The 27820-nt window shown below is 35.7% G+C and overlaps 1 protein-coding gene across 5 annotated transcripts in view; it reads right to left on the bottom strand.

Annotated features, from left to right (window-relative positions):
- Positions 1–27417, bottom strand: part of LOC143248442 (histone-lysine N-methyltransferase, H3 lysine-79 specific-like) — a 61778-nt gene extending 34361 nt beyond the window's left edge. For 2 of the 5 annotated variants that reach the window (XM_076496801.1, XM_076496804.1), the window contains exons 1-6: positions 27186–27417; positions 22329–22369; positions 21795–21869; positions 6440–6503; positions 3083–3220; positions 560–650 (exon numbers count right to left, since the gene is read on the bottom strand). In XM_076496801.1, the coding sequence (XP_076352916.1) occupies positions 560–650; positions 3083–3220; positions 6440–6503; positions 21795–21869; positions 22329–22369; positions 27186–27260 (484 nt within the window). In that variant the 5' untranslated portion in view covers positions 27261–27417. The remainder of the gene's footprint in view (positions 1–559; positions 651–3082; positions 3221–6439; positions 6504–21794; positions 21870–22328; positions 22370–27185) is intronic. The other 3 variants (XM_076496799.1, XM_076496802.1, XM_076496803.1) reach the window with 2 other exon arrangements.
- Between the last annotated feature and the right edge of the window lie 403 nt (positions 27418–27820).

Below are 27820 nucleotides of genomic sequence, written 5' to 3'. Positions count from 1 at the left end.
TGATAGTTCTTAGCCAACCAATGTTACTCACCATGATAGTTCTTAGCCAACCAATGTTACTCACCATGATAGTTCTTAGCCAACCAATGTTACTCACCATGATAGTTCTTAGCCAACCAATGTTACTCACCATGATAGTTCTTAACCAACCAATGTTACTCACCATGATAGTTCTTAACCAACCAATGTTACTCACCATGATAGTTCTTAACCAACCAATGTTACTCACCATGATAGTTCTTAACCAACCAATGTTACTCACCATAATAGTTCTTAACCAACCAATGTTACTCACCATGACAGTTCTTAACCAACCAATGTTACTCACCATGATAGTTCTTAACCAACCAATGTTACTCACCATGATAGTTCTTAACCAACCAATGTTACTCACCATGATAGTTCTTAGCCAACCAATGTTACTCACCATGATAGTTCTTAGTCAACCAATGTTACTCACCATGATAGTTCTTAGCCAACCAATGTTACTCACCATGATAGTTCTTAGCCAACCAATGTTACTCACCATGATAGTTCTTAGCCAACCAATGTTACTCACCACTCCCTAGGTCTAAAAACACGTCATCTTCTGACATCTTCATCTCTTTGATCATCTGTGCAACAAATTCATAGGATGTTTCTCCATAAACCTGCATAAGAATAAAACCATGAGCACCCTCAGCCATGTGCCATGGCAAATCAATAACCAATCCTTATAGGTTTTTCTACTTTGTACATGAACTGATTGACAAACATGTAAAACTATAATGATATATTTGATGTATAAACATGAATATAACTAATATAGTATTACTGATTCCTTTAAGCCCTTTCTCAAGCAACAGACTTCACATATTTAAGCAAAACAATAATTTATTTCATAATGGAGTACTTACATATGATCTTACGGTAATAATTTCAACATTTTATTTTCACAAATTAATGAAGTTTCATCAAAAATCACACCATAAAGTTAGCTTCTCTTGACTTGAGTATATACAGAGGGTGTACAAAACAAGTATCCCCTTTAAAAATGTTGTTGTTATATCTTTTGTTAGATAACAGAAAAATATGTAAAGCTATACATGTTTAGAAGACACTCAAAAAGATCTGTTTAAATATGATCTGAAATCCTAATTTCAACACCGGCTTTCGTAAACACATGAACTTTTGATTATTTTAGTTGCATTTTTTTGAAACTTGTTTGATCATTTTGTAGGCTAACCGTAATAAGATCTAACAAACTACATCAGGTGCACATGTTTTATGAAAAACTGTAGCTAAAATAATGAAAAGTTCAGGTATTTGTGAAAGTTTGTGTTAAAATTAGAATTTCAGTTATATTTGAACAGCTCTTGCCATGCTCCTTCTAAACACATGTAGTTTTATGTATTATTCTGTTATTTAATAAATGATATAACAAATTAACAACATATTCGAGAGGGGAAAACGTTTTTTGGCCACCACCTGTATATCTGAAAACTAACACCATTAAAAATCATCTAGGATCAAATACGTGTGTGCGTGTGTGTGTATAAAATGAATTTTACACCCCTGTTTTCATAATCAGAGTACAGGCAACTAGTCAGTGTCACCCCACCACCCATTTTAAAGGATTTACAGTCACTCTTACAATGCACCCATAATTTTAAGTATGGGGAATGTTTTGTGGTGTTCCATGGATTTGGGCCTGGTTTAGTTAAAAAATTCAGGGCTTTAAGAAAATAGAAAACATTGAAACAGATATTAAAATTTAAGAACAATACTAGAGTATCAATTGTTAAATTATTCTAAAGCAAAAACAAATGATACAAAATTGTTATTATTTACACTTGTTTTTTTAAAGAAAACAGGCCAGTTTAATTATGAATCCTCCTCTGTCAAAATAACACAAAAAGTTGGTCTGCTCTATCATGGCACAAAGAGTCCAAGATTTAGGTCCAATTGATTATAAATGCTAGAACAGGAAGTGCTGAAAGAAACCAGATGGTCAAGTTTACTGAAGAAGCCAATAAGGGTTTACTGTGAGAAGAAACAGTTATTCATACCTCCGTAGTGTTGTGTTATTGCTAGTGTAGCATGTCCACTTGGTAAATTTTATGATTCTATGTTGGAAGCTATTAAGTTAAGCCTAATTTTATTTAAATCTAACTATTCTTAAAAATACTCAGATACTTTTAAAACCTGCATAGAACTTAATTAGAAATATTATTAAACACACATTTGGTTAGTGTTTAATTCTAACTAATCAGTGGTAAGATGTTCTTTTTTCTATTAAAATTAATCAACAATCATAACTAAAGATAAACAATACTTTTTTCATCACTGTTTGTTTTGTTTGTTTTTCAATTTCATGCAAAGCTACAAGAGGGCTATCTGCACTAGCCATCCATAATTTAGCAATGTAAAACTAGAGGGAAGGCATCTAGTCATCACCATCCACTGCCAACTCTTGGGCTACTCTTTTACTAACAAATAGTGGGATTGACTGTCACATTATAACACCCCATGGCTGAGAGGGCAAAAATGTTTGATACATTACTGAATATGAGAATTAATGTTTTAGTTGTCATGGATAGAGCAAATGATTATAACCCTTTGAGGTTATGTGGTTATGAGGATTTAACAAGATTCATACAAAATTATTAGCTTCTATGCAAAAACTTAAACATAAATTTCCTGTATATTCTAAATAATCTAAACATAACTTTTGTAGTGACATGTAGGAAAAACCTTTAATATAATAAGAGTAAAAGAAAAAGTGGTACCTTCACATTTATCCAGAGATTAGAAGTTCTGTAACAAGCACTTTGTTAAATGGACTTCATGTCAATGTGTCATGCCTGATGTTACTTGTGGTAAAACAATGTTTAGAGACAGTAACATATCTAGTGGTCCATCTAGGCTGTCCCATTCACTAAACTAAACTAGAACTATTAAACATTTTTTTTTCTTTAAATGTACATGAAGTTAGTATCATGTGGAAAATCTTGGCAGGTACATTTCTCTCCGTTTGTGTACCACGAGTTAAAAAAACAAAACAAAAAGGAATTACGGATTACAACACTTCAAATCCTTTCACCTCTGGAGAGAAGGGCTCGTACTGATTCAGTATCTCCGGATCCTTTACAGATTTATTGTACGCCCGATGAAGGATATGCCGAAGAAGTCCAGTGGATGGCTGGGTCTTCATGCGTGACAAACGAGACGTTCCTTTCCACTGCAAACACTTTTTAGTTTAATGTTGCATCACGTACCAAAAACACAAGTAATAATAATCACTGTATTATAGATATTTTTATTTTGACAAATAACATGATAAGATTTAATAACATTTTATTTGTTAATAAACAATTATAGTCTACATTTTTCAAAAATTAGGAATGTTTTTATTTATAATTCTAACACAGTACCAATTTTTCCGACTACATCATTTTCACATATCAACAAAAACGTGCATAAATATACAGATATATATAATAATAAACTAAGTTTCAAAGACACTAGAAAAAATTTCAAAATTAAGTCTTTTCTGGAATTTGTTTTTGTAAGCCTAATCAAAACAAATCAAATCATAAACAATAAAGAAATGTGTAAATTCAAACAAGTTGTTTTTACCACAAAGTAATTTACTTGTGTATATGAAATATCTTTAATCAACATTCGTACCTCCTTCCCTATAATCTGTCTGCTGATGTTAAGCAATGAAGCAAGTTCAATATAAAATCAAGTTTGAAATAAACCATGGCACTTGAAGACAGCTGATTTACAATGTACCAAAACAATGCACTGCACTAATATGACATACAAAAATGATTTGCACAGTTTAGGGCAAGTATTATTTTGGTTGCATAAAAATTGCGAAAATTCTTATTAGGAATGAAATACAGACAAATATAGTGGAAAATATTAAACCAGGTAAATACTGATGTAAGCTTAACACACTTACCAATTCTAGAACACTGTCAATGGTAACACACTTACCAATTCTAGAACACTGTCAATGGTAACACACTTACCAATTCTAGAACACTGTCAATGGTAACACACTTACCAATTCTAGAACACTGTCAATGGTAACACACTTACCAATTCTAGAACACTGTCAATGGTAACACACTTACCAATTCTAGAACACTGTCAATGGTAACACACTTACCAATTCTAGAACACTGTCAATGGTAACACACTTACCAATTCTAGAACACTGTCAATGGTAACACACTTACCAATTCTAGAACACTGTCAATGGTAACACACTTACCAATTCTAGAACACTGTCAATGGTAACACACTTACCAATTCTAGAACACTGTCAATGGTAACACACTTACCAATTCTAGAACACTGTCAATGGTAACACACTTACCAATTCTAGAACACTGTCAATGGTAACACACTTACCAATTCTAGAACACTGTCAATGGTAACACACTTACCAATTCTAGAACACTGTCAATGGTAATATACTTACCAATTCTAGAACACTGTCAATGGTAATATACTTACCAATTCTAGAACACTGTCAATGGTAACACACTTACCAATTCTAGAACACTGTCAATGGTAACACACTTACCAATTCTAGAACACTGTCAATGGTAACACACTTACCAATTCTAGAACACTGTCAATGGTAACACACTTACCAATTCTAGAACACTGTCAATGGTACCAACACACTTACCAATTCTAGAACACTGTCAATGGTAACACACTTACCAGTTCTAGAACACTGTCAATGGTAACACACTTACCACCATTCTAGAACACTGTCAATGGTAACACACTTACCAATTCTAGAACACTGTCAATGGTAACACACTTACCAATTCTAGAACACTGTCAATGGTAACACACTTACCAATTCTAGAACACTGTCAATGGTAACACACTTACCAATTCTAGAACACTGTCAATGGTAACACACTTACCAATTCTAGAACACTGTCAATGGTAACACACTTACCAATTCTAGAACACTGTCAATGGTAACACACTTACCAATTCTAGAACACTGTCAATGGTAACACACTTACCAATTCTAGAACACTGTCAATGGTAATACACTTACCAATTCTAGAACACTGTCAATGGTAATATACTTACCAATTCTAGAACACTGTCAATGGTAATATACTTACCAATTCTAGAACACTGTCAATGGTAATATACTTACCAATTCTAGAACACTGTCAATGGTAATATACTTACCAATTCTAGAACACTGTCAATGGTAATATACTTACCAATTCTAGAACACTGTCAATGGTAATATACTTACCAATTCTAGAACACTGTCAATGGTAATATACTTACCAATTCTAGAACACTGTCAATGGTAATATACTTACCAATTCTAGAACACTGTCAATGGTAATATACTTACCAATTCTAGAACACTGTCAATGGTAATATACTTACCAATTCTAGAACACTGTCAATGGTAATATACTTACCAATTCTAGAACACTGTCAATGGTAACACACTTACCAATTCTAGAACACTGTCAATGGTAACACACTTACCAATTCTAGAACACTGTCAATGGTAACACACTTACCAATTCTAGAACACTGTCAATGGTAACACACTTACCAATTCTAGAACACTGTCAATGGTAACACACTTACCAATTCTAGAACACTGTCAATGGTAACACACTTACCAATTCTAGAACACTGTCAATGGTAACACACTTACCAATTCTAGAACACTGTCAATGGTAATATACTTACCAACTCTAGAACACTGTCAATGGTAACACACTTACCAATTCTAGAACACTGTCAATGGTAATATACTTACCAATTCTAGAACACTGTCAATGGTAATATACTTACCAATTCTAGAACACTGTCAATGGTAACACACTTACCAATTCTAGAACACTGTCAATGGTAACACACTTACCAATTCTAGAACACTGTCAATGGTAACACACTTACCAATTCTAGAACACTGTCAATGGTAATATACTTACCAATTCTAGAACACTGTCAATGGTAACACACTTACCAATTCTAGAACACTGTCAATGGTAATATACTTACCAATTCTAGAACACTGTCAATGGTAATATACTTACCAATTCTAGAACACTGTCAATGGTAATATACTTACCAATTCTAGAACACTGTCAATGGTAATATACTTACCAATTCTAGAACACTGTCAATGGTAATATACTTACCAATTCTAGAACACTGTCAATGGTAATATACTTACCAATTCTAGAACACTGTCAATGGTAATATACTTACCAATTCTAGAACACTGTCAATGGTAATATACTTACCAATTCTAGAACACTGTCAATGGTAATATACTTACCAATTCTAGAACACTGTCAATGGTAACACACTTACCAATTCTAGAACACTGTCAATGGTAACACACTTACCAATTCTAGAACACTGTCAATGGTAATATACTTACCAATTCTAGAACACTGTCAATGGCAGAATTGTACTTGTCACACATCCTTTTCATACTCTCAAAACTGTAATAAGATGTTGAAAAGTTTTAATTGTATCCTGATTAACTCTTCAAAATGGATAAAAACAGAATTAATATTACTATAAAACAACAAGAAACTTCTTTAGATGTCTTTACATCTTGATGCAACAATGGGAATTTTTTTATGATATAAACATTTCTGTACTTCTTAAGTTCGTATGGTTCCTTCACACAATAATTTCAGACAAGGACAGGGTACTTTAGTAAAATTTTGAGAAGTGGTTATCTTCTAATCACTCATAAATAGATTACTTAATTTCAAAATAGCATTTCCAATCAAAAGGACAAAACAAGTATAAAACCCAAATATAGAAAGTCAGATTGGTGGATAACCCTGTTCATTTGTTTCTGGAATCTTGTACAAAGCATGATATTAAATGAACTAATACAGTACTTGTATCATACACACACACACAAACCCAAATACAGAAAGTCAGATTGGTGGATAACCCTGTTCATTTGTTTCTGGAATCTTGTACAAAGCATGATATTAAATGAACCAATACAGTACTTGTATTATACACACACACACACACACACACAAACCCAAATACAGAAAGTCAGATTGGTGGATAACCCCGTTCATTTGTTTCTGGAATCTTGTACAAAGCATGATATTAAATAAACCAATACAATACTTGTATTATACACACACACACACAAACAGTTTGAAAGGAGTACAATGTTAAGATAATTTATTAAAACAAGAATCAGCCCTTAAACAACCACATGTTTTGGTGTTCTTACAATATCATCTTCAGTAGTAAAAGTTAAACACGTTTTGATAAAAATTCAATTTTTACTTATAATGATGGTGGGAATACATCTTTTTAGGGCCATGAAGACTATCTGCTCTAGCCATATCTAGTCTAGAAGTAACAGAATAGAAGGAAGGCAGTTAGTTCAATAGTATCTACACCAACTCTTGTGATATTTTTTATCAATAGAAAATAGGGTTTACTATTACATTATCACATCCCTATAACTTAAAAAGATGAATGTGTTTAGTGATGGGATATGAACCCACAACCTTCAAAGAATGACCTAAATATATTTATGTTAGGTTCTTCATTTCATGGTCAACAAGATGCAACTTAGAATTGAATCCAGTTTATAGAAGAGTTTGTTTGAACTACAGTTAAAAGCAAATTTCTAGTACAGACACTAAAATTTAAAACATAAAAGATAGTGGGAAAATTATCACAAACAGCTAGAAAACAAAGTGTTCACATATTTATGTTTTGATTAATCTTACAAATTACTAGTACAGACACTAAAATTTAAAACATAAAAGACAGTGAGAAAATTATCACAAACAGCTAGAAAACAAAGTGTTCACATATTTATGTTTTGATTAATCTTACAAATTACTAGTACAGACACTAAAATTTAAAACATAAAAGATAGTGGGAAAATTATCACAAACAGCTAGAAAACAAAGTGTTCACATATTTATGTTTTGATTAATCTTACAAATTACTAGTACAGACACTAAAATTTAAAACATAAAAGACAGTGAGAAAATTATCACAAACAGCTAGAAAAGTGTTCACATATTTATGTTTTGATTAATCTTACAAATTTTTTCAACCAAAATAAAAACTAACAAAAATGGTTCACAGCAGTTTTTAAACAAAAGTACAATTTTAACTTTATATTATAAAGCTCAGAAAAAATCTTGAATTGTTTCTAATATCACAAGAACTTGCACCAAGTGCAAGTTTTCTTATAGCAATGCCACATTGAGCTGAGTCCAAAGAGGGGAATCAAAGTAGTATTGTATCTCTGTAGACTTACCCCTGTAACAGCAAGGGAATCATCATGAAGTGTGCATTTTAAAATACTTTCAATAAGTTATTCTGGTCTGTTTTTACTTTATTGAAGATCCAACAAGATACAATACAATGAAATGACAACAGTCTGCTAAATCCTAAAATGCAATAATGGGAAAATACACTTGTTATAATGTCTATATTTCTTTCTTCCTTATTGTGATTTAGTTAAGTGATATATTTCTCTCTGAACAGTTACACATGTAACATGAATATGAAAAAGAAACGTAAGTATCATTATAAATTACAGTAATATTGGTAGTAACATCCGTGCATTTCTAATATAATGAAATATTTGAAGAAATAAATAAAACAATATTATCCTCTAGGTACCAAGCTCAATGTGTTACACTACATATTTGTTATTATGTTCATTAATAACTTAAATATGGATACTTCATTTTTACAAAGTTCAATATAAAATCAAGATTGAAATAAACCATGGCACTTGAAGAAAATAAAGTGCTTTGTCTCTCACTTCTGAGTACTCTCCAATTCTCTTACTCAAAAACACTAACAGCTAACTTCTCTTAAGCTCTGACCTTAACGTTCCATCTCAAGAAAGCTCTAACAAGCACTAAAAAGTACATTTTCTCAGTTTCTTAACTTGTTGACTGTCAAGTATTTCAGCTGCTACAATACAACTGTAATGCTTCTTCATTTTGTAACTTTATACGTGACGCCATTTTGGATTGAAAGTGAAACAGTTTGTAAGTAGGTCAAATGCATGTATGGTGCTGACATCTAACGTTGAAGTTAGGTATTATAGAGAACAAAAACCTTTACAATGAGGCAACTGTCAAATCATGTAAATAATGAAATATAAATGTATAAGATATGGTACAAGCTCCTGCAGCAGGTGATGCAACCGGCAACACCAAGGTATGTTTAATTTAATGAGATGAAATCTGAAGAAGTATATGTTCCTCCTACGAAAGCCCACAGTTAGAAATATACATCACCCGACAACAACAGCCAGTCAAAGTGACAGAAATTTCACACGACACCACAGGATCCCAATGGAAAAAGAAATAGCAACAGAAATGATAAATCCCTTGAATGCATGCAACAACATCAAAATGCCTGGATCAGGCATAAATGACTATCTGGATACGAGCATTCATAAAAATGAGAAATGGAGGGAAGATGGATAGGAGAGAAAGCCTCATCTTGTCTTCTAGCCAGTAAAGTTTTTGGAAGAAAAGACCCCTAAGGATGCACCAGGACATAAGAGGAGTGGTAAAAAGTGTCCTGTAAACAAGAATTGCAAACATACCTAAATGACAGCATTTGCTAGACAACAAGAGAAGAAAATAAATCTTAAGCAAAAATTGATATAGGAAACATGAAGCCAGAGGTTCAAAGGGTGGACAAAATACAGAATGGAGAGCCATCAAGATACCCCAATTAAGAACTTAGAGAGGACATCAAGGTTGGATAACCTTTCAAAAGCATGAAGAAAACAGAGACTCAAAAACTTTACATCTTTCAGAAAAACAAAAATTAGCTGAAAATGCTGCTTTATGGAGGAAAATGGACAAAGGCACCAAACCTTTGACAAATAACCATGTAAGAAATTGAGACACATGGCACAGTAAAATGAGAAGGATTAAAACCAAGTGTGAAAGACCACTAACAATGTTTAAATATTTTTGGTGATAAACATCCAACAAAGAAGGCAGAACAGACCTCATTAGTAAAGGTGCCACCCAATAGGTCAATCCCTAACATCATGCAACATAATGCATAAAAGCCACATCAGAGAAACAATGCAAGAACCTTGGATAACAGAAAAATTGGAGGAGGGAACATCTAAAGTATGCCCAAAGCTCAAAGGTTAGAGACTGGAAAGCAGAAGGACAGAAAATGGCTATTCCAGCAAGTGGCAAAAGTATCAATCTAATATACCTCAAGATGTGAACAGATCCAATGAAAAATGTGGATGAAGCATCTGTTCTGTGGGAAGGACTCTGCTGGGCCAAGATGACTAAATGGCCATTAAATTAATAACTGAAACATAACAAACAAAGATGATTGTGACCCCAAAAAAGAAGATTCAATGTCTGAAAACAGAAAGACCTGGAGTGAGTGCCTCTTGATTGAAAACATAGGAGACCACAGTGGAATTTTCAAAGTGAAGCCTTGAGAGCCCAAGACATAACTCTTTGAACTGACAGAAGTTCTAAAAGACTGATGTGGAGAGAAGATTCCTATTCTACTGAGAAACTCTAGAATTCTGTATACTTTACACAAGCTCTCCTTCACTATAGAGAAGCATTAGTGAAATGATGTATCACTGGATGTGGAGGCAGGAGAGGAACAACCACCAGACCAGGTCAAGCAGATTTAAAGTTAATAAGGTCACTGCTCCATTGGTTCTGTAACAACCACTGAAGGGAACACATGAGGGCCTGAACCAAAGGAATAAGTAATTTCAAGAATGTCCACATCCCCAAAAGAAACAGAACTGCATATGCTGGTGGAGAAGAAGAGTTAGAAGAACAGATTGCTTCATGGCCTTAGAGTGAATAGGACAAGGTTGAGCACAACTGAAATTGAATTTAAAAATATCCATAAATGAATGAGGTACTGCAAGGGAGTAAGAATACATTTTTCTGTTTTGAGGGAAAAAAACCACATGAGGGCCTGAACCAAAGGAATAAGTAATTTCAAGAATGTCCACATCCCCAAAAGAAACAGAACTGCACATGCTGGTGGAGAAGAAGAGTTAGAAGAACAGATTGCTTCATGGCCTTAAAGTGAATAGGACAAGGTTGAGCACAACTGAAATTGAATTTAAAAATATCCATAAATGAATGAGGTACTGCAAGGGAGTAAGAATACATTTTTCTGTTTTGAGGGAAAAAACCAGTTCTCACATCTAATAATAAAAGAACTTATGCATGAAAATCTGTCTCTACTAGTAAAAAACAAACAATCTTAAGCACTGAAACTAGAGATCCCAACCACAACATATGAATATACATATCCATGTCATTTGTTGCACTACCAACAACAGTTATTAATCTATCTTCATCTCCAACAACCCACTTCTGTTTTGTCCTTGCTTTCACTTTTGCCTATTAGCCTCATCATCATCATTTCCACAATGATAAAACTGCCCATTTGACTCAAATAGAATGATAACCTTTCTGAAAATCTTAATTTTTAATCTATAGTGGGAAGAAAGATGATTGTTTACTCTTCAACCACCCTTGACAATTAATTTATCTTTCAGGAATAATTAATTTTACACCACAACAACTTCCATAGAAAAAGTTCTGCCACATGGCATGAAGAAGAAACTTGTCCACATAATGGTAAGTATAAATGGCTAATGAATGAAGATGACATCAAAATGTTCCAACTGTAAGGCAAAAGAAAAGATGCTTGGCCAAAAGTTGGAGCATGAAACTGAAAACCCATCCTTCATACACAAAACAGAGATAATAATGTGAAGAATTTGTAAGCAGAATATGAAGGTATTCTGAGGGCACTTTTCATCTGGTCCTCCAAAGATCAGGTGAAATGTGCCACTGGAGGGAAAGAAATGACTCCATGGTAAACCGAGGAAGTTAGAGGAAATAACTAAAACAAGAAAGGTTAATAACATGTTACCAATTCCCAGTCATCTTAACTACTACAAACAAATGAGAATAAAACCCTTGAGAGAGAGAGGAGTCGACACACTCAATGGCCTTTTTCCGAAGAAGATCCTAGATGGCTTGTGCTTGATGACTGGATGAAAGATGACACTTGGGGAGGAAAAAGACAATGGAGAAAGACACTAAATGGAAAATGTATCAACTCATAATAACCTGAACAACCCATTGACTGGTGGTAAGTTCCTCCCACAGACAGACAAACATCTGAGCTGAGTCCAAATATAACTGAACTCTATAAAGTAGTTATCAATGTTGTTGTCTGCACTCCACACCAGTGAAGAATGGCTGTTGATAAAGGTGGAATCTCCTATGTCTGCTTATAGAATGACAAAATCCAAACAGAAGATACAAGAAGCTATCTGGTAGTGATCCAGGAAAGATGCGAGGCCAACATCCACCCAAGATACCATGGAAATTGGAACACCTGCAAAAATTGAATGCCTAAGAAAAGGAGATTCTTTGATATTTCCAAGAGCTAAAGAAAGAAGCCAAATGGCTTCAAGCAATACATTTCCTTACAAAATATTCCACAAAACAAGACAGCAAAAGCTAATAATTATATAATATTAAAAGTCAATAAATGACAAAAATCCTCTGAAAATGAGCACAGAAATTGTGATAGGCCTCAAACAACAGTTGCAAAGAAAATAAAAAAACAAAAAACTGTTGTAATGGATAGACAAATCTGGGAATACTGTTTAAATTTAATATCTAACCTCTGATAATCTAAATATGGGTCCACCAAGAAATAGAAGACTAAAGCATACTCATCATATCTGATAAATGGGATGGCAGAATCCTTTCTCAACAAATCAGCAATTCTCCAAGCATGCACAGTAATGTTTGACAAAGGTGAAAAGACTAGGTAATCAGCCAAAGGACTTCTCTGTAAAAGAAGAGTTGTAACTCAAAGGATAAATGTTAAAGACATTACAAACTTGACATACCAGGTGTAAAAATAGTTCAGAAGGCAAGATATCCATCCAAGGCTCATTATTAGTGGTCTGAGCAAAGGAACAAACCAGAAAATAGAGTCCAAGTTGTTTCCAGTCTGCTCCTGATCCTCCACAAATTCAGCCTCCGAGTTAACAGGAGAAGAAACATTAAAACTCATGCTTTAATACTCCACCTCTCTGAATCTGAGGAATTGGATGTCCTCTCAAGAAAAAGGGACTATCCAATGCTAGACTCCTGAGGTAACAGATTAGGAGCACTATAAGACTATGTCCGAGATGTGAAGGTGAGAATTCACATCTAAAATGTCTCAGTGATTTTTGTAAATAAACAATAATCTTAAAACCCAATAAAATAGGTAAAATAAATTGTCCAAAGCAGGGGTATAACTAAAGTTATGCAACAACTAAACTTAAAAGAAACTTGAAGCTAGCACATAAAATCTTTATTGAGAAGAGTGAATAGACAAGTAATAAGGGGGAGCTTATATACAGATCTGGTAAAGTGGAAACATTCACACAGATGGAGAGAATCACAAAATTTAAATTGTGATTGGCAATACAGAGGGTAGGTAGGTATTTCACATTTATCAGCACAAAGCTACTAGGCTATCTGTGACAAACAAGATGTAGTATACTGTAATGGTATATGGAAATTAAGGTAAAAATACATAAAAATATGTACAACTAAGACCTGCCAGGAATACTGAAGCATGAAGTTCAAACTTGCTGTCAGTCACCTGAAGTTGGCCTTTCCAGTCCCGGGTTCAGGTAAAAATAAAATTAAAATGTGTAAAATAAATCATGCTAAAACAGTATATAGTCCAACAGAAACCTCAAGTTAAAAACACCAATGGCTCTTAAAAATGTAAAAACATGAGTGAGGCAGCCAGTATCACCTATAACATTGGTTAATGTCAAGGGCAAACCTACCTTAAAATGGCATCGTCGTTCTTGGATGTAACGACAGCATGATAATAAAATATGTAAGATTGTGGCCTGAGTGCCACACAGACCACACACTGGTGCATCAGTACCAAATAAAAGGAAGTGGTGAGTTAAAAAACTGACCAATGTGTGGCCAAAACAACTTCCTCCCTTCAATCTTTACAGAAATAAGATGGCCAATGAGCTAAAGAAAACTTGATTTGAAAAAGTTTATTATTTCGTTACTCACTACAGGCCGACTCTCAACTGATGTATAGTCAGGTTTTGATAACTGGACCACAGTCCACGTATGGAACAGGGATGGTAAAGACAGAGCCAGAGCAGATGGATTTTGCTGTTCTATCAGCTAGCTCATTCCCATGAATACCAAAAAAACTGGACAGAAACAGATGATAGAGAGAGACGGGCCAGTTTTTTTGGATATTGATAAGAATAGGATGGTAACTAACAAGGAATGACGTCAGGGCCAATAGACAGCTGAGTGAATCAGTATAGATTATACAATTCATATATTGCATAGTTTTAATATTACTCAGGGCAAGAGAAATGGCATACAATTGAGCAGTGAACACAGAAACTATAGAGGGAATTTTGTGTGCTACAACTGAACTGTAACAAACCATGGCAGGGCCTACAGAGTCACTTGAATTTGAACCATCTGTATATATGGAAAAAAATATCTGTGGTAAAAATCAAAGTTTGAAAGCATACATAAGACAGTTAAAAATAGCAAATATATAGAGAGGATTCATGGGACCCCACATACAAACTTTGGACTGGAGAAGTACAAAAGGCCCCAGTGCAAGCTGAAGCCACTGATGGTGGATAGGATTCAGCATTTTCAGTGCTGAGGTTCTAGCAGAACAATAAACCGTAAATGCATAGTGAAGTTTGTATCGAATAAGGGCATGATAAATTTTAAGCATGGGGTATCGATCCGCTCCCCAAGAGGTGAGAGAGAGCACACTGAGGATGTTCAGCACTCTTATACATTTGACATGAAGGTGCTTGATATGGGAAATAAAGTTTAATTTACAGTCAAATATAAGACCTAAGAACTTTGCCTCAGGGATGACAGGAAGTACAACATCATCAGTGTGAAGTTCTGGATCTGGATGAATACCCTGTTGGCAGCAGAAGTGTACACAGTTTTAGGGAGAAAAATTTGAAAACCATTTGCTGTGGTCCACTTAAGTATATGACTGATTGCAGTTTGTAGCTGCCACTCAATAAACCTCATATTTGATAACAGACATGAGATGTGAAAGTCATCAACTGAAAGACCATTTGCAACAGTTGGGGAGCTGTTCACTGATGGCATTTATCTTGGTAATGAAAAGTGTGACACTCAGAACACAGCCCTGAGGGACTCTAAATTCCAGTGGGAAAAAATGGGAAAGCGTTGAGCCCACACGACCTGGAATTGGCAGTTCATTAAAAAATGTTCAATAAAAAGTGGCAAATTGCCACACAATCCATATGAGTGAAGGTCTTACAAGATGCCATATCTCCACGTTGTATCACAAGTTTTCTCTAAATTAAGAAAAATAGAAACAAGATGTTGTCACTTCAAAAAAGCTTCTCTGACTTATGTTTCAAGGCGAATTAAGTGGTCTATCATGAAGGGTTGTCTTTGGAACCCACACTGGGTGGGTGAGAGAAGGTTGTTTGATTCAAGAAACCAAACAAAACAAGCATTAATCATCCTCTCTAAGGTCTTACTAAGACAACTCATCAAAGCAATGGGATGGTAATTCAAAGGAATCTTAGAGTACAATAGCTTAGTGTCAAGCATTAGGAAAGATATTCTTCTGCCATATCTGGTTAAAGACAGCCAGGAGAATAGTAAGAGAGGCAGGAAAAAGGTGACGTAGCATCTCATAATGTATATTATCAGATCCAACTGATGTATTGCCAGACCGATGAAGCTCGAGTTTAAGTTCCACCAGTGTAAGAGGGCAACTGTAGTCATAGGGATGATCAGTCGAAAAGGAAAGAGGCAGATGTTCAACTCATGTTTTAATATCTAAGAAGGAAGGGGATGAGTTTGAAGAGCTAGATACATGAGAGAAACATTCACCAAGAGTATTGGCAATGTTCTGAGCATCAGCAACTTCATGGCCATTGAATACTAAGAGAGGGAGCAGAAGTATACCAGCCACTCACCTTCCAGATCTTGTCCCATGTGACTTTTGAACTGGTGGTTGAAGAAATGCTGGAGGTGTATTTAATTCGTGATTCCCTTTGGCTTTGACGTCTAACTCACCAAGCCTGTGCACAGACTTGCTGAAGTGCAATGCAGTTTGTAAGTGTGGGATATTTATGAACTTTATTCCAAGCACTTTTCTGAGCTTTTCATGTTATAGAACAATCAGAGTTCCACCAAGGGCAGGGATGCTGTGGGAAAGATGTTGAGGTTTTAGGAATGCACTAAGCAGCTGCTTGGACAATACAGTTAGTTACTGCTGTTACACAATCATCTACCAATGATTTACATAAGATGGCAGGATCATATTTTGAGAGAGCAGTGAAAGAAGACCAGTTAGCCTGGTCCAACTTCTAATGAGACACATGGGTCCGGTGGCACTGACCATGGCCAATTTCTCTTAATATGACAGGAAAATGATCACTACCCCGTGGATTGATGCCAACCTCCCAAGAAAAGCAAAGGGGAGCAAATAGAAAGATCTATAGCAGTAAATGACTGACTGGGTGCATGAAAATAAGTGTAAGATCCAATATTTAAGAGAGACAGATGGTGATTCAGAAGCATACACTCTATAGCATGGCCCCTCACATCAATACTAGAACCACCCCAGAGGGTATTATGCCCATAAAGATTCCCCCAAATTAAAAAGGGAGTTGGGCATCAAGGTCTGAGGGATGATAAATTTTTTCCAGGGGTAAGGTACAGAGAGTAAACAGTGATGGTACGACCCAAGGAAATACAGATGGCTACAGCCTCCAAGGGCGTATTCAATGATAAGGACCAAGTAAGCACATGTTGATTAATCAGCAGTGCTACTCCCCCATGACCTATCATTTCAGTATGAGGAGTATTGTCAAACTGTGACTGTATTAGTAGGTTTTAAAAATGTTTCCTGAAAAGAAAGACATTTGGGATGATAAAAGTCAATCAAATCCTTGATGTCATTCACATTTGATTAAAAACCTTGACAGTTCCATTGGATTAGCATGGCTATTTTTATTTATTTTGGAGGAGAATGTGGCAAGGAGACCTTCTGCTTGCTACCATGCTTTTTCCTTTACTGGATGTGGGTCAGTCACTCTCTAGTAATCCTGCTCTGGATCGAGTATGCAGGTCAGTGTTTTAAAGGTCAGTTTACGATCAAAGATAAGCCCCAAGAACTTGGTCTCCGGGACCACTGGCACCAAAACTCCACCAATATGAAGTTCAGGATCATGGTGAATACCCCGTCGACGGCAAAAGTGCATGCATACAGTTTTGGAAAGAGAGAAATTAAAGCCGTTCGCCAGAGTCCACTTCCGTACACAATTGAGGGCGGTTTGTAGTTGCCTCTCAATATATCTCATGTTTGTCGACTGACATGAGATGTGAAAGTCGTCGACATATAGCCCATTCGCAACAGTCGGAGGGAGTTGTTCAGTGATGGCATTTATCTTTATACTGAAGAGTGTAACACTCAATACACAGCCTTGAGGGACTCCAAGTTCCTGTACAAAAGAACGGGAAAGTGTCGAACCCACACGAACTTGGAATCTCCTGTCCATTAAAAATTATTTAATAAACATGGGTAGATGGCCACGTAACCCATATGTATGGAGGTCTCGCAAAACAACATACCTCCATGTTGTGTCGTAAGCCTTCTCTATGTCAAAGAATATTGATACAAGATGTTGGCGGTTGAGAAAGGCTTCTCTGATAGATGTTTCAAGACGAATTAGGTGGTCTGTGGTGGAGCGTTGTCTTCAGAACCCACACTGGGTGGGTGAGAGGAGGTTGTTTGATTCAAGGAACCAAACAAGACAAGCATTAACCATCCTTTCTAATGTCTTACAGAGACAGCTCGTCAAAGCAATTGGACGGTAGTTTGAAGGAATCTTGGGATCTTTCCCTGGCTTAGAGAAAGGTAAAATAATAGCCTGGCACCAGGCATCAGGAAAAACATTCTCCTGCCAGATCCGGTTGAAAACAATCAGAAGGACATCAAGAGAAGCAGGAGATAGATGGTGCAGCATGTCATAATGAATATCATCAGGTCCAACAGACGTACTGGCAGACGGATGAAGGGCCATTTTTAGTTCCACCAGGGTAAAGGGACAATTATAGTCAAAGAAACAGTCAGTTCGAAAGGAAAGAGGTGATCGCTCTGCCCAAGTCTTGATGGCCAGGAAGGTGGAGGAACAAGCAGAAGTGCTAGATACCCTGCAAAAGCTTTCACCTAGTGTTAGCGATGTTCCGAACATCAGTCACCTCCTGACCATCAGAGAGTAAGATCGAGAGGGGGACAGAATTGTAGTGCCCATTAACCTTTCAAATCCTGTTCCATATGATCTTGGAACTGGTGGTAGAAGATATGCTGGTTGTGAACTTAATCCAAGATTCCTTCTGGCTTTGACGTCTTACCCACCTAGCATGTGCACGGGCCCGTTGGAAAGCAACCCGGTTTGAAAGTGTGGGATATCTACGAAAAGTATCCCAGGCCCGCTTTTGAGTCTTCCATGCTAAGTGGCAAGCAGGATTCCACCACGGACGAGGATATCGTGGAAAACGTGTCGAGGTTTTAGGAATACACTAAGCAGCTGCATGTGTAATACAGTCAGTTACCGCTGCTATACAGTCGTCTATTGATGGCTGATTTACGATGGCAGGATCAAGTTTTGCGAGAGCAGTGAAAGTGGACCAGTCTGCCTGATCCAGCTTCCACCGGGACACGCGGGTAGGGTGGCATCAACCACGGCCAGTCTCTCTCAAAAGGATCGGAAAATGATCACTGCCTAGTGGATTACTGTCAACCCTCCATGAAAAATGGGAGAATAATAAAGGAGAGCAAACTGAGAGATTAATAGTGGTAAAGGACTGACTAGGTGCATGAAAGTAAGTGGAAGAACCAGTATTGAAAAGAGAAAGATTGTGATCAGAGAGCATCCGCTCTACAGATCGGCCCCTCCCATCAATAATAGCACTTCCCCAGAGGGGATGATGTCCATTAAAATCCCCTAGGATTAGAAATGGAGATGGCAATTCTTCAACGAGAGCATCAAGATCTGACTGATCATATGTCTCTCCAGGAAACAGGTACAGAGAACAAACAGTGATGGTATGACCCAAGGAAACACGGATGGCTACAGCCTCCAAGAGTGTGTTGAGTGACAAAGACAGGGTGGGCATGTGTTGATCAACCAACAGTGCCACCCCTCCATGTACTCGACCATCACACAACCTGTCATTTCTGTACAGAGAAAACTGCCGAATGGAGACAGTATTAACAGTTTTGAGAAATGTTTCTTGTAAAGAAAGACAAACAGGATGGTAGGAAGAATCAGCGTTTTGATATCATCCAGATTAGAACGTAAACCTCGACAGTTCCATTGTATCAAGGTGGCCATTTTTAAGAACGAGTAGGTGAAGTGGCTGGAGAACCCTTCGATTTACGACCACGTCTTTTTTCTTTACTGTCTTTAGTCGGAGGAGGTCTATCAACCTCCATGGATCCTGCTCTGGGTCGGGTGGGCAGGTTTTTGTTATTGGAAGGGGAATCCAGTGACTGAGGACGCGAACGAATAATTGTTTTGTCTCTTGTGGTGGGAGAAAAAGATGTATCAGAAGAAATGCCTGTATTTGAAACTGAAGGACGTGGATCTTGAGGTTTGTTGGAAGGTATGGGAGGAACAGAGATGGGTGTGGAAGTCGATTCATCAACCTTTTTAACCACGGAGGTCAAAAGGCTTTTCATTTGTTTTGAAAACGATTTCCTTAGAGGCACAGAGAGATCTGTCTGCACTCCCACTGTAGTTGTGGAATGAAGTGCAGCAGCATATATCCGAGATGGAGCTGTGGACAGCAATTTCCGAGCCTCAGGATAACTAATGTTATGTGTCATTTTCAACGCTGCACCTCTTTTTCCTCCAACCATTTTGGGCAAGAAGGAAAGTAAGAGGGGTGAGAACCATTGCAGTTGACGCAATGTGGATTCATATCACAGTCATAGGCATCGTGGTCCTTGCCTCCACAACGAGCACATGTCAGGGAACCACGACAAGATGTCTTTGAGTGGCCGAATCTCTGACATTGGAAACATCGAAGAGTGTTTGGTATGTATGGCCGACCCTGCAAATGAGATAACCTGCCTTGATGGTAGCAGGTGCATGTGGTGAAGTAAATGTTAAAACGAGGGTATTTGTTGGCAGTGTAACTCCATCTTTGCGAGTGGAGATGCGCCTCACTGCAGAAACTCCTTGAGTGGAGAGACCAGCGAGAATCTCTGACTGGGAACGTTCTTCAAATCCTTTCAACAATAACTCGTGAAGAATTCAAGGTAGCATGGGGTGTAACCTCAATAGCTATATCCCCAATTGCCTTTGAATTCAAGAGGAGTTCACTGTGTTGGGATGTGGATGTTTCAACCAATAAGTCACCAGATCAAAGTTTCTTTACTGACTTTGGAGAGCCAGCAAGTCCCTCTAGTCCCTTTTGAATAAAAAAAGGGGACATTTGCCCTAAAGGTTTTTCCGAAAGAGAATGTAATATAAGAAAATGAGGTGCGTGTGTTACTGATGTTGAAGATTGCTGTTCTGAGTATTCAAGACGTGGTCGCTACCCATTGACTGTTTTTTACAATTTTATTTAAATTTTTAGAGGATCCATAGGAAAAGAAATAATTTGGTACCCACTGACCCCACCCACCATGGAGCCCTACAAGGGGACGCACTACAAAGTCACGCAAGGACAATGCAGCAACGCCAGAGTTTCGTGAGCACTCTACCCAAACACCAGCATCAGGCACAATGTCCACAACACCCGTTGAGAACTTCCAACACTGGTACTTGGTTGACTCTAGCCCAAGTGGACCAGCCAACTGACCCAAGGAGGGCCACCCAAAGGCTGCCCGTCTACAGGAATTCGAGGCCAAAATGGTGTGTTAGGGTTGGACCCCTCAACCACCAGGATCCTCTCCTCCCCTTCACGGGTCGCCATGCACGGCAAACACGTGGGTGGATGTTTAGATCCCAGAGAAGGTAACCAGATAGAACAAAACCTTCCCTGGGAGGTCCCCTCACCACGTACAGGAATCCACACCGAGGGGTCGTATTTTTGAGTATAAAAATTACCATTGGATTCTATAAATTACAATCAGCCATATCCAGACCTAGATAACATTTTAAGGTCTTCTCTTGACTTCCAGTTTCAACTAATTTTAAGTTAGTAATTTCAATTACATTTTTATATTTGATTTTTATTCATACTAGATAAATTTTCCATCATTAACTAAACCTGAACTTTCTGTTCATTTACTGGCTTCTAAAAGTGGCAAAAAAAATTATAACTTTTTGGCTTCAAATGTACATCTGTATGTTGTCGCTATCAAATTGATGCACTGATAATGATATGTGCTCTTAAAAATTCCAGTAACATATTATACAGTCTCTATCAACACATAAACACCATTCAATCATTCAAAAGTAATTTTATGATTTATTTTAAACCTTAGACATGAACATTAAACATTCTATATTTCCCATATGCCCAGTTACTTATAATTAAAACATGTCAGTGAGAGGAGACTACCAGTGAAACAAAGATCTGCACTTGAAAACATGAAACATTATTTGAAATTTCCCAATCAGATACAGTCTACTAACAAGTAAAAAAGTAATGAACATTAAAAATTACCTTTTAGTGTCATAATCTACCAGCACACGGTTCTCCATTACCAACTTTAATTCTGGAAAATCCTCACATACCCACCTACATCAGAAAACATTTGAAATCAATCAAGCTGTGACCATCTCTAACAGATGACATTACAAATGAACATAAAAAGAACTTTTTTCATCACCTTAAGTATAATAGTCACATATCTTAAGTTTCTAGTTCCAATTCCCATTTTGCTTAACAGTCTCCATGTTTCAGCTCATGAAGTTAACTCCACCAACAGGAGAGTGACCCAACCTCCACTGACATATAATCACATACTGATTTCTAAGCTGGTAAACAATATCAAACAAAATGCCACCTTCCTTTAGTAAGTGAAATCACGTGAATGGAGCACATACTACTAAAAAAGTCATAATAACTGACAAAACATGGAGTGTTCAAAACCTTCTTGTTGAACAAGCAAATAACATCTACAAACGCAATGATTAATTTTACAACATACACTAATTCATGCAATGTTCATATGAAGAAGTTTAGCCTGAAACTTACCTAATAGTATCTATGATTTCAGCTGCTTCATCATATCTATCCTATTATAAGATAAAGATACAACTGAATAAAACATTCATGATTTCAAAAGCTTGCATACTTCCATTAATTATCAAGTTGATACAGACAAGAATCATAATCACAGCATATAACTAAAGTAACACAAATATTTATAGTTAATTTTTTCACATATTGAAGGGTGCATCCTGCCTTGAGGCAAAAATTCCAACACTAAATTAAACAAATTATACAAAATAATTAGATCTACCAAACAAAAATTGTTCAATTTCATATATAAAAAAAACTTCAAATTTTGATTTTAGGGTGGTCTCAGTATGTTACCAATAAACATCATTGGTGTTTGTTAGTTACCTATCATTTTGCAAGCACAAGTGAGTGCTCATAACTCTCTAACAGAAAGGTTAAGTAGCTTTAAAGAATGCAAGTGTAGTTGCACCAATAAATATTCTCAAACCTTGATGTAACTGCCCAGATTTCAGCTTCAATAAGTCAGGCCACTGATTCAGATATGTTATGGAAACTTTACCATTCTTTTCAACTGTAAAAACAATACTAATTCCAGTAGAGCAGCTTTATATAGACAGAAACATTGGCATGAAACTTAGCTTTGTTACACATGGCTAGAATAACAAGTGTTTAACAGCTTCCACCACGATAACAGTCAAGATTTTGTAAAGCTTCTTTTAAACCTAGAACAAAAGGTGTTTCTTCACAACTTCCACCACTGTGACAGTCAAAATTTCGTGTAATGAAATGAGGAAGGTATAATTAAATTACTTTACATTTCATTATATCAAGTCTTGCTTCATTTTCAAAGGTATTTTGTTATTCCCTATTTCTATATGATTGTACTGATCTAAGTAACTGCTTAAACAGGCAGTAATTGTAAACATAATGAACCATGTGCACCATTTTCTAAACAAGAAAAATAAAAATTTACAGCTATGTGAATAAATATACAAAAGATGTGAAAATCTAATTAAAATCTATAATAAAGGTAAGTGTTTTTAACTGTTTCTTCAAAAACATTTAAAAATGAAATACTTTTGAAATTTCAAAGCTGCAAGTTCATAGATATATTTAATTTGCATAAGCTGTGTAAAATGTAAAATTTACTTCTAAACCTTCAAACTATAGAGGTTTTTTCCAATGCAATAAAACAAACCATGTAACAAGTGCACAAATTCGACACACATAGGTCCCAGAGCTAATTCTAACATTAAGGATACACCAAGAAAATTATATTGGTGCCCATGTCCTATAACAGAACATATATAAATTACAGAACATCTAGAAGTCTTCCAACTGTCTTCAACAAGCAGCAAACACAATCACTAAAGCTAGCCATGATTCTCCATATATTCACCATCCTCCTTGGTAATTTAGTTCAAACACAATCACTAAAGCTAGCTGTGATTCTCCATATATTCACCATCTTACGTGGTAATTTAGTTCAAACACAATCACTAAAGCTAGCCGTGATTCTCCATATATTCACCATCCTACGTGGTAATTTAGTTCAAACACAATCACTAAAGCTAGCCGTGTTTCTCCATATATTCACCATCCTACGTGGTAATTTAGTTCAAACACAATCACTAAAGCTAGCCGTGATTCTCCATATATTCACCATCCTACGTGGTAATTTAGTTCAAACACAATCACTAAAGCTAGCCGTGATTCTCCATATATTCACCATCCTACGTGGTAATTTAGTTCAAACACAATCACTAAAGCTAGCCGTGATTCTCCATATATTCACCATCCTACGTGGTAATTTAGTTCACAGGTCTCCTACTTCATTCAAGGAATAAGAAAATTATCTGATGCCACTATATTTTAAATTATCTTATAATTTTTAACAATATTATAAAAACCCAAAAACAATGACATACGAGGTAAATTTAGCCCTCCGAGTACAGGCCTCACTCTGACTTATTTTTCAAAATCTAGGTAAACAAAGTTATTCTCAATGCATGCCAATAAAATTAGCAACATAACGTAGTTTTTAGTCCAATTTTTATACCTAAAAAAGAAAATAGTACGAAAACTTTCAATCCTCACTTTTGTACTGTGACTGTGAGGGCCCTCCACCTTTATAGTCTGTGTGACTTCTACAGTATAGCATTCACACTATATTAATGTTCCCTGACCCATGTATCCTCACTTTATTCATGAGGCTTATAAACATTCTTCACAACTTAACAGCAATGGGAATTACTCCAGAAGAAGTGCCTGATGTATGTATGTGAAGTCCATGGTAATAGCAATAAATTTATTATCCAATTTAAAATTTAGTTAAAAGGCCAGTTACATTACAACAGCTTTCTGGACATTCATATTAACTTATTTATTATCTGTATTTTAAACTGAATATTTGAAAGGTACAGGAATTTTTGTTTTAACAATAAACTTGGAGGAAAAAGTCAGACCTAGCCCCTAAACACCAAAGAGTACAATTTACATACCCATTACATCAGTGTCTGAGAACCTGCTAATATGTTTTTACTGATGTTTCACTTTTACTTCTGGGAATAGTAAATTGTATGTTATGCAATACAGACAATAAATCATAAAATTAAAATATATGTAAACAGGTAAAAAACAAACTATGAATAAATATATAAAAACATAAAACATGGCAAAATGAAGTCTTCATTACAAAAAGAATTCTTCATTTGACTTCATAATTTCATTTTATTGTACAGGGTGGCCCTAAGTCCCTACCCATCCATATATCTTATGTATCCAGTGTTTCTGTGTGCTGTCCCTCATTCTCGCTGCAAAATATTATGCGACGCCATGTTCTGCGAGGCATCTTCCTCAACATAGCAGTGGTTATTGTTCCAAATGCCACGGTAACAGCTGCCTTCAACTCATTATTAGTATTATTGAATACAACATAATAATATATGGATGGGTAGTGACTTATGGGCCACCCTGTACATTTATTATTTAATTACAGTTAATGTCAGAGTTAAAAAGACAACAAACCTTTTACCATAAACTAAGAACTATTTAAATTAGCATTGAAATCACAATGAACTTAGATTGGCTTCATAAAAACTTCACAAAATTGTATTATAAATACTAATTAAAAATTCTGATTTTATGTGCACAACAGACTTGTAATGTTACTTAATAAACATAATAATATTTCATGATTACAAGGTCAAAATGACCATGCCCAAGCAAGATTAATATGTGACAGTTTCCAAGACCATGAACTTCCAAAATACATAAAATTAACTAAAAATGGTTTTATTAAACACAATTTCTTTCCCATTTATCATAAAACATGCCTTGGAAAATAATGTAATAAAAGTTAATATATTTTGTTTAGTGAAAGATATGGTGCATTTAAATCTCTAGGCAACTGACAACTATATGATCATGACTACAATAACTGAAAACCAAGTTCTAAGTCTCTCCATTCTGTCACAATATATTATTAGCCACAGACATATGAACCCACTTTTCTTGAGTATGTGAAATTCATTTTATTCACCAAGATTATAATGTATCTTTTTGATACAACATGGGACATATTGGTCCATCTCAAATGTCCCATACTCCAAAATAACTTAATACAAAAAAGAATTTTATGCCAGCCCTTATCATGACATTTTCAATATTCCACAGGCAAGATTCGATATTCAGAGACTTCATTATATTTAGAATTATTTTCAATTGAAAAACAAGTTAGATAAAACTATAGTCAAAATATACATCTAATGTTTCTTGGATTTTTCTTCTAACATATTAGATATTTGTAGATACATTATACAATGGCTGGAATAGTAAAATAATAGTTTAAAATAACTCCAAACATTCGACATGTCACTCTTTAGTGAAGACAAAAGGCAGACAATTTTTTGCCATCTTCTATACTTGTGTTTCTACAACAGAACCATTTAGTTTATAAAAAGTAAATGTAAAAATATTTATATTATGATTAATAGGCTATAAAACCTTACAACTATAATTTCATTTTAACCAAATGATACTTTCATATCTGTGTAGGGAAGCACATTATGCTAACACAGAAGTAAATAAATAAACAATTTGTACACAGTTATAGAGTGTAGTAAAAATGTTTCTTCAAAAGACAGCTGTCAAAACATGTATGTTTACTGCAAAAATATAATTTTGCTTAAAATTTATGAATCTTTGTTTATTTAATACACTCAACATTGTATGCATTCCACAAGACATCAAAACTACACAATACTACTTGCTATTAGTAATACTAGTGATAAGTACAGTATCAGTACTATTTTCTAATACATAGTGTATTAATATATGGGTACTTGTACAGAATTTCTCCAGTAACAATTTGTTATAGACGCATCCACTTGTAGTAGTAGTTTAGTTCAAAACTCAAGGATATTACAATTCTTGATCGTAATGTTACTTAGTATATCTTCAACGTCATTATGGTTACACTTGTTTATGAATCAAATAAGTAAACAAATTGGAAGTGAAATATTTAGCTATTAACTAAACCACTACAAACAGAGGCGTCTCTAACATTCGAAATGTTACTAGGGAAATTCTGAACAAGTACCAGTATATATTTACGATGAATATATTTAATATATATATGCAAGTTACGAAGCAAACATACTTTGAGAAAACCATTACGACAGTTTACGAAACATTTTATTTTAATTTAAAGGTGTTTACTGATAGCAAGACCTAACTGAATTATGGACAGATATTACCTACTACACCAAAATCCTAGTGTTTAATGTTTACACTTAAGAAAATTGTTAGGGTTAGTAACTAAGGCCTAACTCTTAAATAGTGTTATAAGCTTAAACTTCAAGCACTTACCGATACTGACAAAGGCCAGTCATATATTACCGGTTCTGCTCCAGCCGGACTGTGTAAACGTAGCTTCCGAGCCATGTCTTAGCATCTGGACACCAACAGACAACATTAAAAATTATCTTTGAATCACAATCACACACTGTGAAATGTCAATATCTCATGATAAACCAGTAAAACACATTCCCAACCCTCTCTAAGCCTCCTGTCTCAACTGTCAGTGTCACGTGATAACAATCCCACACCCCAACCCCCTTTCACCGCGTAAGTTGTTCATTCAAAACACAACTATACTATTTCTTACAAATTCTAATCCTTATTGAGTTAGTTGTTTAATTTCTTTCCATGAAATACAAAATCTATTTAATTATTGTTTTAAGGATAAAATCCTACGGACTGACCATTCTATTTCTCATCTAATTAACTATTGAGGCAGGCCAGGCATGGCCAAGCGAGTTAAGGCGTGCGACTCGTAATCTGAGGGTCGCGGATTCGCATTCCCGTCGCGCTAAACATGCTCGCCCTTTCAGCCGTACCAAAATAGAACATATTAGCAATATAATATTGGGGCGTTGTTGTTGGTAGCCATCAGTTTTCATGTTACGGTCAATCTCACTATTCGTTGGTAAAAGAGAAGCCCA

This window comes from Tachypleus tridentatus, chromosome 4, assembly GCF_004210375.1.
Source record: "Tachypleus tridentatus isolate NWPU-2018 chromosome 4, ASM421037v1, whole genome shotgun sequence".
In the NCBI taxonomy this organism is placed as follows: Eukaryota; Metazoa; Arthropoda; class Merostomata; order Xiphosura; family Limulidae; genus Tachypleus; species Tachypleus tridentatus.
The sequence above is the reverse complement of the archived record's forward strand: the minus strand, read 5'-3'. Positions and strand labels throughout refer to the sequence as shown.